Genomic DNA, 12,990 nt, shown 5'->3' with positions numbered 1-12,990 from the left:
AAATCCCCTCAATTCCATGTTGCTTCTATTGCCATGGGGTATTTTCTGTGCTAAAAAGTTGGAATAGGCAAATAAAAGTGTTTAGTTGTTACTTTAGGTGACAGCATTACTTTGGATGAGACTGGGAAATGTGCTTTGTATCTGCCCAGTTTTGTGTGTATTCCAGGAAAACTAACTAGCATGCAGCTGTTTGGAGTGCTCTATAACAGTTTTCTGTTTATTCAATGGTCTTCACTGTAACGGTGAAATTCACCCTGATTCAGTGGGCCTGCCCAAGGACGTCAGCACCACCTAGGCTTTGCTCGGGGGAGGGCCGAATGGATGGACTGTGGACGGAGAGGCCTCGAAGCGAGGGCTCCACATCCCTGGTTTGCATCCATTCTGCATAAGCTAGTGTGGAGGGCAGCGCTGGAGGTAGACGGGGGAGCAATGTGACCCAGGACTATGCAGATCCAGAATCTGAACACCCTGCACAAAAGGTACAGAGAGGCTGTAGCTGCTATCCCAGCACATAGGCTGGAGCAACTGGAGCAAGAGGTAAAGTTCCTGCACTGCAACCCCGCACTCTGGTGCTGAGCTGAGGGTGGATTTTGCATTGCATCCAGGTATGATTTGATTTTTCAGGCTTCATGCAAGTGAATTAGATGTTACCCTATATGATTTGCATTCAAAGTACATCAAGCTAGCTGTCTCACACACACCATTAAAGTACGTGCACCCCAACTAGAATGCTAAGGGCCTACTGGTAACTTCACTCTGAATGGAAATGTTACACAATATCTTCTGTTGTTAATAGCAAACTTACACTCTGCCTCCCCACACTGCCACAAAGTACCCCCATCAAAGTTTTGGAAAAATCAGGCTACATCATGATCTAGTGAACTAGGAATTCCTAAATTCTAGTCCTGGTTTTGCCACTGATTCACATCAGTGGACTTCAGCAAATCACATAGGTCAAATTTTTCAAGCCTAGATGCCTAAAGTGAAGCACTTAAATCCATATTAAGCATTTACATACAGTGATCTAATTTTCGGAGGTATTGAGCACCTGCAGCTCCCAGCAACATCAAGCCACTTTAATGTAGGTGCTTCAGTTGAGACATACAAGTTTAACATTTTTGGCCTTAAACTACTGGTCTTTCAGTTTCCCTGTCTGTAAAATGGGGTTAAAACGTTTATTTGTCCACTTGCCATGGGTGTTTAAAGGATTGTATGTTTGTACAATGCTTTGAAAATAGAAAGAGCTATGTAAATACGTAGTATCATTGTTAGGAACACAATGCTGTCTGTGAAAGTACCAACACAGGCCAGTCTCCATGGCTTACAGAATAAAAGCCTTGACGTTGTTTGACTGTGAACAAACCCATTTTGGGGGGACAATAGTGGCACTTAAATCAAACAAAATGTTTAGTTTAGAACAGCTTTGGGTTGCAAGTAAATCTGCAGCTTGCACTTTCAAAGCTGCGACAAAAGCTATGCAAAGCCCATTTCCTTCTGATTAAAAAAGAAAAAAAAAACAAATTTGGGTTTTTAAAAAAAAAAAAAGCCAGGAAACCTTGGGAAAGTGTCTGAAAAAGACTGGAGCCTGCTATTAGACACGCATCCGGGCACTCCCAAAACTCACTTCCAGCTTTAAAAAAAAAAAAAAAAATTCTTGGCTGAGCAGACTGATTCAGTAACTGCTAAAGGCCATGCTTACTGATTTAATAAGAGTGTGTCTGTTCAGTACCAACTCAGAATTAATTATTTGGTATTATGCTGTTTATTCTATTAAAATATATTACCATCAGTGACCTATCTTATCCCTTATTCCAGTGTTGGGATAGACATCTCTGGCAATTCTTATCCTTGAGCATTACTGTCCTCTGCAATATACAGAAGGATTCCTGGAAGTCCACAAACCTATACTTATTTTCCAATGAAAACACAGAAAGGGTGAAGCTTTTAAAGCCTTTTCGATTGCAGGAGTAAAAATCAATCACTCAATCAATAAAAAAAAAACTGCTGCTCAGTTTAAGGACAACACAGAAAAAGCAGCAGCATCCTCTTACTTGTGAATCTCCCAGGATGAAATTTTGAAATTTGGCTCTCTCTTGCCATATAGCACAATCCAATTGAATTATTCTGGTTGGAAACAATCTCTTCAGAAGAATTCAATCCTTTTAGGTAAAATTCAACGTTTGGTTGAAGCTATGAAGCTTCCCCTGATTTCATTAAGGCCAAATGGTAAAGGAAAGGGCAATTGTCTAGAAACGTACCTGCAAATTTGAACAAAAAAGTTTGCCATGTTCCTCAAACACAGATTTTTCTTCTTTCATGCCAAATGTATTTTTAGTTTATGTATTTTTAAAGTACATCTGTGCTATAGTTTAAGATCCTGAACATGTTGCATTTACAGGAGGACTTATGTATGATCTACACAAGTTAAAAAAAAGACAGGTGCTTTTAAACATGCACATGTTGAAATAGGGAGCTATAGTTTTTTTTCAGATATGCTATGCTTATAAGTCTCTGAAGATTGCTGTTCCCTGGTATGGTGACAATATTGATAATGTTTTCATTCTTGAAAGCACTATCTCCTCACTGTTTCTAAAAATGATCTTGTAATATCAGGAGTACTTGTGGCACCTTAGAGACTAACAAATTTATTTGAGCATAAGCTTTTGTGGGCTACAGCCCACTTCATCAGATGAAGCTTATGCTCAAATAAATTTGTTAGTCTCTAAGGTGCCACAAGTACTCCTGTTCTTTTTGTGGATACAGACTAGCACGGCTGCTACTCTGAAACTTGTAATATCAGAAAGTCTGAGTGGCTAGTGCAGCAACAGACATCACTCAACTTGAATTGATTTTAACAAGGTACCTCGATCATTTCAGATCTACATTTATTTTGTTCTAACACACATGCCGCGTGTTACCTATCACACTACTGTTTATCACTTTAGAATAGCTCTTTGGGGCAGAGACCATCATTTTGTACCATGTTTGTTCAGTGCCTAGCACCATAGGGTCCTGGTCAGTGACTGAGGTTCCTAGCACTACCATAATACAAATAGTAAATAAAAATAATACTAATATTATCACTACAGCTTATGAATCACATAGTTGTGGTTACAGAAAAATTTTAGACATGTCACTGAAATTGATCCAGCATGATATCGTGTTTGGGTTGCTGCTCAATTTATTGTTTATGTCTCTCATTTTGAGCCAGATTCTGCCACATTTGTTGCAATGGGACTATGTGCAGAATAACGCGTTGATGGAAATACTGAGCTTTACATCAGTGGACCCCTGCACACAGTCTCACTGGAATCAATGGAGCTTTGTACAGGTGTGGGAATCCACACTCAGAAAGCTCAGTGTGGGCTCAGAGACCAAGATACTATTCAGCACGAGTAAAACTGTTAGAAGTTTGGCCTTTTCACACTGTTGGATCTTGCTTATCAGACCAATCACTTATTTCTAACAATAGACAGAAATATCCAGCAGCCCCTCCCCTTCCTCCAAGAGGGTTAACAAACATAGCCATTTTTAACTCAAGGCATTTTTTCATGTCAGTGCCCACAGAAGAAAATGTAACAATGCTGCTGACAAACTTGCTTAATTGTTGATCATGAAAGTTAAAACCCTTGTACATTATATAGTACTGAAAATGCAGAAATATAATATATCCTGTGTAAAGGGGGGGGATCCTATCTTTCTTCTCTATTCAACTCCAAATTTACCCAATCTGCTTCTAGCTTGTTATCTATCCTAATACTGAAGATGTGAAACAATTCTAGGTATATTCCCCCACCCCCACCCCTTGTTTGCTATGGCTTGAAATGTAAATGTAAGGAAATGGGAATAAATAGGAGAAGTGGTGGGTTCTGCTGTTGCTTCTGCTTCTTTAGTGTATGAAATTCATTTTCTTTGTTCCCTGAGAATCTGGAGACTTTCTTGCTTTCTGTGGTGTGTATTTTTAGTTTCAGAGCTATTCGGGGACTGGGAAGGAGATTGTTTCAAGGACAAAAGTTGAGGGTGGGGGGAAGCGGAGATAACTTGGCCCTCTTTGATGTACAGGTTACTCCTCCATCCCTGGAGTTGTGGAGAAATTAAATACCTGGGCATACAAAGCCTGACATTATTTTTGGTGTTCTCACAGGTAGAGATTAGACTGGTGTGAATATGATAGAAAAATAACGAATGCGTATGTTGACTGCTGGGTATTTAATCTTGGGCACTGCTGAAATGACACTGTGGGGCAGAGAGAGCATGAAGGAGGGGCTGAAAAACTTAGCCAGAAAATAGCACTATCCAGATGATGACTTTGCAGAGACACCACCAGTCGCTAGACAGATGGGAAAGGAGATTTGAAAACAATCTGTGTAAAGCCCAGGTTGGCTGCGGAGGAGGGGGGCTGGGAAAGTGAACTGGATGGGACCCGGGGTGAGGCAAGCGTGAACCGAGATGGTTTACATAAGAGATTCCGCTGGGTGTGGGGAGGGGGAGAGAAGCCCAGGGCAATCAGCAGCTGGTCGCTCCCGAGTCAGAAATAGCCCCGGGCTGGGAGAGGAGCCCCGGGAGAAAGCAGATGAGGGAGGAAGATAGGAAGGAAGAGGACTGGGGGGAGGAGAGGAAAGTGAAGGGGGAGAAGCGAGAGGCGCTGAGCTTAGGACCAGGAGGAAGGAGCGGAGGAAAGTGAAAGTCTTGGAGCAGGCTGAGGGGGGGCACAAGGGGCAGCCCGGCCTGGGCGCCCTGCCTGCCGCAGACATTGGCTCCTGCCCCCCCATTGTGCCTCTGGAGAGGGACGCGAGGAAATTGCCTTTTGATTGCGGAAGTCGGCGGCCAGGGCTGAGGCAGAGTCAGCCGGGGTCAGCATGGCAGCGTGGGAAGTGCTGCGGCGAGCTGCCTCTTCCTCCTCCTCCTCCTCTCGGAGCCTGCAGCCGGCCGCGGGCAGCCCCTGCGCACCCCCTGCCCGAAGGAAACCTCAGGGAGCCCGGGGCCCCCCCTGAGCGCATGCAACAAGTGCCCTGCCCTGCAGAGGGCTGCCCCCGCTGCTCGCGCACCAGCCGGGGGGGAGGGGGGCTCGACCCAGGACCCATTTTTGGCAACTTCGCTTCTTTATCCTCCCCACCCCCCACTACGAGGATTATTGCAAATAAAACACTGATGGCAATGCTGCGCTCGGCAGCTGGGGTCTCCTTGTGGCTGGCGCTGGCCCTCATCAAGGTGAGCTGCCAGGAGGGGGAAGGGGCGCCAGGGGGAACCCACAGTCCCCCCGATCATTTCATCTTCATTGAGTCCATCCCAGAGCAACTCACCTGCGCCCCCCCTTTCCTGCTGCTCAGAGACTCCCCTCTGCCACTCTCCCACCTCTCCCCCAGGTGAATTTCCATCGCCGCCTTCATCAGCAGCAACCCCCCCTCCCCCAAAAAAAAACAGGGGCGGGGGGGGCAATGTCTCCTTTTCTTGACTCACTTTGCAAGTCTCCCCACCTGGTGAGCGACCCCAATGGCCCCAAGACCGACTCAGGGAATCAGGTGAGTGCTGCAGAAGGCAAGGCACGTTGTGGCTAATCAGCGGTCTGTGTTGTCCTCTCCAGAAGGGGCATGGGGAGCCTGTGAAATGTGCCATCAACCTGACGGAGTGGAGGGTTTCCAGCCAGTCTGTCTATCTCAAATGGAGCAGTTTGGGGAATCTCTGCAATTTCACCCTGACGTGCAGCTCTGACAACGCCTCGCACACAGAGTGTCATCCCGTCCAGAAGACTAACGAGTCCTACGAATGCAGCTACAGTGGCTTAGAAGCAGGGACTTTGTATCATCTCAGGATTTTCTCTCTCTCTGACACAGAAACGAGCAACATCTCCTTGCAAACAGGTAAGGGCGACAGGTGCAGAAGTGCTGCAAACTTTTTTTTGGGGGGGGGGAAGCCTAGGAAAGGGGATTTGGGGTGGTTTGTTCCCCCCACCCCCTTATTTCGAAGCTGATTTTCCTGACCTTGCTTTGATGATGGAAAATAGAAGGCAGATGATGTCCCAGAGGATTATTGACGCTATTTCCAAAGGCACTTTGAATCTATATCGTTTGCAGCAGGCTGGCTGTAGAATTCCCATGCTTTAACTCCTTCCCAGTTGCTGTCACTCTAGGCTTGAAGGGAGATTTTACTGTGAATAGTCTAGATTTGTTTAAAGGGTTTATTTTGTTAAAATAAACAATAACATTTTGTTAGATTTCAAACTATTATAATACAAAACAGATCTATTTTGAAATGGCAGCATAAAACATGTTTTGCGCCCTTCAAAGGCATTACAGATTCTCTGTTCATAGCATATTTGCTTGCATTTAAAACACAACGATTCCATTATAAACTAACTGAACCTATCAAGAGTGGATAACTGACTGTCTTACTCTGCATAACTTTATTGGAAATAAGTTTGACCAATTTCAGCCCATGAAAGCTGACAGGTAGCTGTTCAAAGCTAATACCTTTTCCTAAAATAAAACTGCTTGTGATTATAGTTAAAATAAAAATGTATGTACATTTCCTACAAATACAAATCATGGGAATATATGTGGTATTACATAAGGACCAGTTGTTCTCAATAGGTTCATTGTATTGGAAACATAATTGGCTATAAATATACTCAAGTATTTTCTATCCATATTCTGCAAATGCAATGTCATGGGTTTCTTAAGTACAAACAATTTATAGCTTTAAAACAAAGAACTGCACTATTGACTTCAGTGGGAGAAAGACTGGACCCTTTCTTACATATACTGGTGTTTTAATTTCATATATTTCTTTTTTTTTAAAGCTGCTGAAATATAATATTTGACAGCCTTCTGCTAGTTGCTAATACAGGACTCAAACCAGAGTTGTTAAAAAAATGTAAATGGGTCTATGATCTGATGCCTTCCTTTATCCTTTCTCGAAATTTTAGCTGTAGAGAGGCACTGCAATTTTTAAATGTAGTCTTTGTTTATGTTTGAAGGTGATAGTAGATGAATACTTAGAAGTGACCCTCTCTAATCCTTGTTGTTTTATATCACAGTTACTGTGCCTCTTCTCCAAATAATGTTAACTAACCTCCAGTTAACTGGCAATCAATTAACTCAAGGTAAAACAATCTAGTGCAGTCAAATCTAGTGTGATAGGCATATATTCAACACAAGAAATATTTTTAGTATGGCTTGGTAGAACTAATAGTTTCCACAGTAACAGAAATTTAAATCTATATCATGCATTGCGCCAACTGTTTTTAATATTGATGAGTCATACTTTAAAAGTAAAAATAACAAATTAACTTATCTAAGTAGCAGGTATCTATCACAATCTTTGGTGAATGGTAAAGGTTTTTTATATAGCCCTTGAATAGAAGATGAGCAAAAGGTAGCAACATAGACAGCAGATTATATATTATATAAGTGAAAAGTGTTTTGATTATGTAATAATATTTAATTTGGACAATGGTTTATATATATCATTTTTGACAGTTTTCCGTCTTGGTGAACAGCCTTTCACAGAATATAAGAAAATGACAGAATGATTGAAACAGATCTGTGTACAATATTTGTATTATCACGTCTTTTGGATACAAAGTAATAAGGTTGACAAAAGTTTACAGCTGAAATCCTCCAAATTGGTTTACCTGGATCTAGGTGAGGGTTGGGTTTGGATAGCAGAGAAGTTAGCAAGAAGGAGAGAGGGGTTTTTTATACATATCTCTCAAGGAGATTGTGAAAATTACCTATGGAAGCAGCTACTCAGGTTGCTTTATTTGCAATATTTACTTTGCAATATTACCCAGCACCTGAATGTAGTAAAGCCATGTACATAATTTGGATTATGTATAGAAATACACAATTATCTGCCAAATGTAACTATTTACAATGTTTTAATTAATGTCTTTGATTTGTTAAGGTTTAACAAGGCAGTAAAACCTTACAGTATAATACAGTACATTTTAGTATATAGTAATATACAGTTTTTAAAGAAGCTATTCCTTCATTTCCACTAGGGGCAACATTTTACTCTAGTTTTCTGGAAGACTTCCCCACTTTTTTCTCACTCACTTCTAGTGTCAGTACTTTTGTGAACTAAGTTATGGAAACTGAATCTATAAAGGCATTCATTCTTGGAAACTAACCTATGAGTGTGTTTGTGTGAGGGGACCTTTTGGGGCAGATTATACTGAAAGGCAAAATTCCCATTGACTTTAATAGGAGCAGAATCAGGCCCATTGTGTATATAGATATGTATAAAATCATCTATGTTATATATACCACATACATAACTTCTCGTGAACATTCAGTACTTCTTACGCTTTTATAGGCTAGTTCTCATGCCGAGTTTACGTTTGCCCATGATGTTTTGCTTAATGCTGTACCTTAATGTCAAATGTTCACACTTACAATATGAAGTGGTAGGGTAGTTAAAATAATGTTGAAGTTTAATTTAAGCTCTAAAATTAAAAAAAAAAAAAGCTTTCTATCTTTATTTTGCTCCATTCTGCTTTGGTATTTAAAGTGAGATCAATGCATAGTAATTGATCTCACACATGCTGCAATTCCTAAGCAAAAGGTTTAAATTGAGGAAAACCTTTAATTGGATTTGCTTTTGTGAGTATAATTCATACTCTTAAAGTAATTTAAGATAATGTAATTTAATACGTTAATGTATTAAAAGAAAAACTTTATATGTTAAAAGACAGGGCTTTTTCTACACAAGAAAAAAGAGTTTACCTAAATTGCCATTTAATTTGACAACTGAAGACTATTAATTTGTAGAACATTGATCCAAAACACCACAAAGGTTCATTCAGGTGAAGTCTGTCATGGCGATGTTTACTGAAGAATCTTTAGTCTACAGATTATTAATTAGAAAAGACAATATCTGTACCTCTACAACTGGTCTTCACTCCCCAAAAATGTGGCATAAATATTATATATATTGCTGTTTCATTTTGATAGTAGTGCTATTTTTGGAGAGCAGCAAATGAGAGGGGAAATGCTGATAATTTATCAGAACTGAGCTCTTCTGATAAATTCTGCACTGTAAACCTAAGATAACAGATGTGATTAGGCATCAAGTTTGTGCCTTTGGCATATTTTAGTATTGATATTGGCAGTTCTGTAGTATTTAAAATATGTAAACTAGTGTACAAGATATACATTTACATATATATATTCTGGACAATATTATTGATATTTTAAAATCTGTGATGACAAAATGTGTGTCTAGGGGGCTGTCTTGTAACCCTTATTCAAATGTGAATAAGGACCACTGTATGAATAAAGGTGGTAGGATTGGATTTTATATGTTTTCAGACAAAAACACTTGGGCCCTGATTCTGCAAACACTTATGCACATGTTTAACTTTTTACATCTGAGCAGTCCCTCTGAGTGACTTCAAGGCATTAATTAGAACATTAGGGCCAGATTCACAAGATAACTGCATTGGGCTCCATAGGCAAGTTAGATGGAGAAACAACCATCTTCCCTTGGTTTGTGCATCGCACTGAGGCTTAGGCATCTGAACACCTAAAGGGGAGCAGCAGAAACTTTTCTGCACACTGGCAGAAACATGGGCACCTATGGAACTTTCACTGCAAAAACTTAGGTGTTGAGTGAGTTTAGGCCTACAGGGTTCAGCTGTAGCTGAGCAGGGGGCTTGTGAATCCCATTGGGGCCTGATTCTGGGATTTAGGCACCAAAAGTAGCAGTTAGGTGCCTAAGTCCTTTTTTGAATCCAGCCCTTATTTAAAAAACACTTTTTTACATTAGGAAGTTCTAAATTAAGTTTAAATTTGTGGGGAAATACATATTTTAAAATCCAGAAGTAATTAATTGGTCTTTAGAATCTTGAAGGTATCTTAATGAAGTTTTTATTTGGGTATTTCCTTAGTTTTTGAATAAATTATTTAAAACTTGCTGTTGACTCTTATATTTTCATTCATAGAGACACTAGGTTTAGCTATAATTAGATGAGGTTTTAATACATTGTACAACATGGTATTAGGCCTCAACTGGAGTATTGTGTCCAGTTCTGGGCACCACATTTCAGGAAAGATGTGGACAAACTGGAGAAAGTCCAGAGAAGAGCAACACAAATGATTAAAGGTCTAGAAAACGTGACCTATGAGGGAAGATTGAAAAAATTGGGTTTGTTTAGTCTGGAAAAGAGAAGACTGAGAGGGGACATGATAACAGTTTTCAAGTACATAAAAGGTTGTTACAAGGAGGAGGGAGAAAAGTTGTTCTTCTTCACCTCTGAGGATAGGACAAGAAGCAATGGGCTTAAATTGCAGCAAGGGCGGTTTAGGTTGGGCATTAGGAAAAACTTCCTAATGGTCAGGGTGGTTAAGTGTAATGCCGACAGACCCCGGTCGTCAGCAGGCGGGATCGAACCAGGGACTTTTGGCGCTTAGTGCATGAGCCGCTACAGCATGAGCTAAAAGCCAACTCTCTGTTAGCTAAAGTTGTAGAGCAGACTCATTTTATCTCTCTCTTTAAGTGGTCTTGGTGCCACAAGATGGGACAGAACATAAGCACTGGAACCATAAGGTTACATAAGCACTGGAATAAATTGCCTAGGGAGGTTATGGAATCTCCATCATTGGGGATTTTTAAGAGCAGGTTGGACAAACACCTGTCAGGGAAGGTTTACATAATACTTAGTCCTGCCTTGAGTGCAGGGGACTGGACTAGATGGCCTCTCTAGGTCCCTTCCAGTTCTATGATTCTATGGTATTCTCCTAAAATACAAAACTGGTAGATACTGTTACTGCCTTGTCTCAGACTGGTTCCACTGACAAATACAGGCACCTGTGCTAGCAACCACTTTAAAGTTAAGTATTTGAACTGAATAAAAATTCTATCACCCTAGTAATATACCAACAGAGTTCATAAACTCTGTCAGACTCCAAGCCAATTTGGAGATAAGACTAAACCCCCCTTATTTTTTTCTGTGGCTTTATAAACTCCACAGAAGTTGGTGGACCGTCCTTGTAATTCTATAAATTGTGAGATCTTTGGGACAAATGTCATTTACTGTATCTTGGACAGCATTGAGCATAATGGGACCCTGACATAGTCAGCCTGTAAGCATTACAAATTTTAAATAATAATAATCCTCTGAAGAGATGTATTCTCTATTCATAATCTATAATAGTGTAGTGTGATATAAAGGTTTTATCATCATGAATTTGGGCTTCATTCCTCACAAGAAGCAAAACGTTATGCAGCTCATCCCAAAGATATTGATCGTTTATGGACTGTAGGATCAGGCCCATTAACTAATCTTCACAAAATTCCTGTATGGTAGGTAAGTATTATCTCTGATATATAGAAGCGGAAACAGAGAGAGAGAGAGAAAGAGAGGTTAAGTGGTTTGCTGAAGGCCACAAAGAGTTGAGATTGGAATTTGAGAGTTCCCAGCTCTCAGTCCTGTGCTTACATCCTAGATTATATCTTTCTCATGGATAATATATTATGTTTCCATAATTACAATCCATCATGTCTTTGGGACTCTGCAGCTGTAATCATAACTAGTCAGTTAATCAAATGTACATACAAGGGCTATGCATGTCCAGTAAGTACTCTTACTAAAAAAATTCACAACTAAGATATTAGTGCATTAGAATTTAAAAAAAAATTAAAACCCCAGATTGATTTATTTTATATATTCAAAGGCATTCGTTCATTATAGAGTAGTATAAAAATATCTTCATGAAAATGTTTTATTTCTGTGATATATCAGTGTGGGACAGTTGCCAGCAGAGAATTTTATAACAATGTAAATGGTTTTTTAAGTGTTTGTTTCCAGCCAGAGCTCTTTGAGCCCAGGCATTTCCCAATCTCATTGTTCCTTTGTTCTAACGGATGTACAAAAGACTGAGTGTTTTGTTTTCTGGGCCAGATAGATTAGATAAAGTTTGAATTTCTGAACTTCACCTTCTAGGCACGCAACTTTTTTTTAAAAATACACCTTGGAAATTAAATTCCACACCCAGCACAGTGTACATTATGAAGAAACTGTAGCACGTAAAATAATAATGTGCTATTCTCTTTTATACGATTTGGTAAGAGACATGATTACAGTGTTGATTACTTTTGCAGTCAGTCAGCCTAATCCTAATTCTGTTGTTTCAGCAAGAATGAAAGATCCTTCCATTTATCACCTATGGTTCTTCTCCACTTAAGAGATGCTGGAAATTCTTACCTTACACAATGGTAGTATTTGTTTGACTCCTAAAGGGTGACTTTTTCTACTTTGACCAATCACCTTCAAAGAATAATTTTACATTCTTTCTATTTGCCGGATAATAGTCTTTAATGGATTATTATATATTATAGGTGGAGCTGGTAGCAAAGTCTTATAATTAAGGTTGCCTGACACTTTCCATTACAACCTGCTGTTGCGATCGCTGCAGCTCTTTCAAGCTTTTAACTGTTTGGCCTGAGACTTTCTCTGTTTGCACTTTGCCTCAGGTGCATTTTTTTTTTTTTTTTTTTTTTAATTTCAGCTGAATCAGTTCATTGTTTCCAAAAGGTTAAGAGAAAAATAGGTAGTTCTGTCCATTTCAATTTTCTTCCATCTGTTATTTGAAGCGCTCTAGTGCCTCTGTGGTTTGAAGCAGGAACTTGAAATTCAGCAGAGTCCTCGGTTCAGAGATTTGCCTTGTGTTTTCCTCTGAAATTCCTATCATATCAGACTGACACCTGGAAAATCGCCATTTGCACATGCTCAGCAGAGCTTTTTAAAGGCGAGTGGTTAAAATTTCTCAACAGTCCATCTGCACTGAGCATGCTCCAGCCCCAAAGAGCTTCCTCACAGACAAATGCCCCTGAGCACGCTCCCAGGTACAGAGTTCCAGATGGGGAGGGAGCAGGAAAGTAGTAGCAGCTGCCACCATCACTTTGGCCTAGCAAGAACTGTTGTGCTGGGCACCAAAATGGAGACCATGAATTCTAGTCTCAGCTCTTTGCAGCCCTTATTACTGAGCA

At 40.2% G+C, this 12,990-nt stretch overlaps 1 protein-coding gene across 2 annotated transcripts in view; it reads left to right on the top strand.

The window, feature by feature from the left end:
• The window catches only part of PTPRB (protein tyrosine phosphatase receptor type B), an 87,081-nt gene that overhangs the window by 20,631 nt on the left and 53,460 nt on the right, over positions 1–12,990 (top strand). Inside the window, exons 1-2 of one of the 2 annotated variants that reach the window (XM_026648801.1) lie at positions 4,975–5,211; positions 5,585–5,861. In XM_026648801.1, coding sequence (XP_026504586.1) covers positions 4,999–5,211; positions 5,585–5,861 — 490 coding nt within the window. In that variant the 5' untranslated portion in view covers positions 4,975–4,998. Of the gene's footprint in view, positions 1–4,974; positions 5,212–5,584; positions 5,862–12,990 lie in introns of those variants that run through there. The other variant, XM_026648800.1, reaches the window with a different exon arrangement.

This window comes from Terrapene carolina, unplaced genomic scaffold, assembly GCF_002925995.2.
Source record: "Terrapene carolina triunguis isolate 2854851 unplaced genomic scaffold, T_m_triunguis-2.0 Scaffold68, whole genome shotgun sequence".
Taxonomy (NCBI): Eukaryota; Metazoa; Chordata; order Testudines; family Emydidae; genus Terrapene; species Terrapene triunguis.
This window is presented reverse-complemented; position numbering and strand designations above follow the sequence as displayed.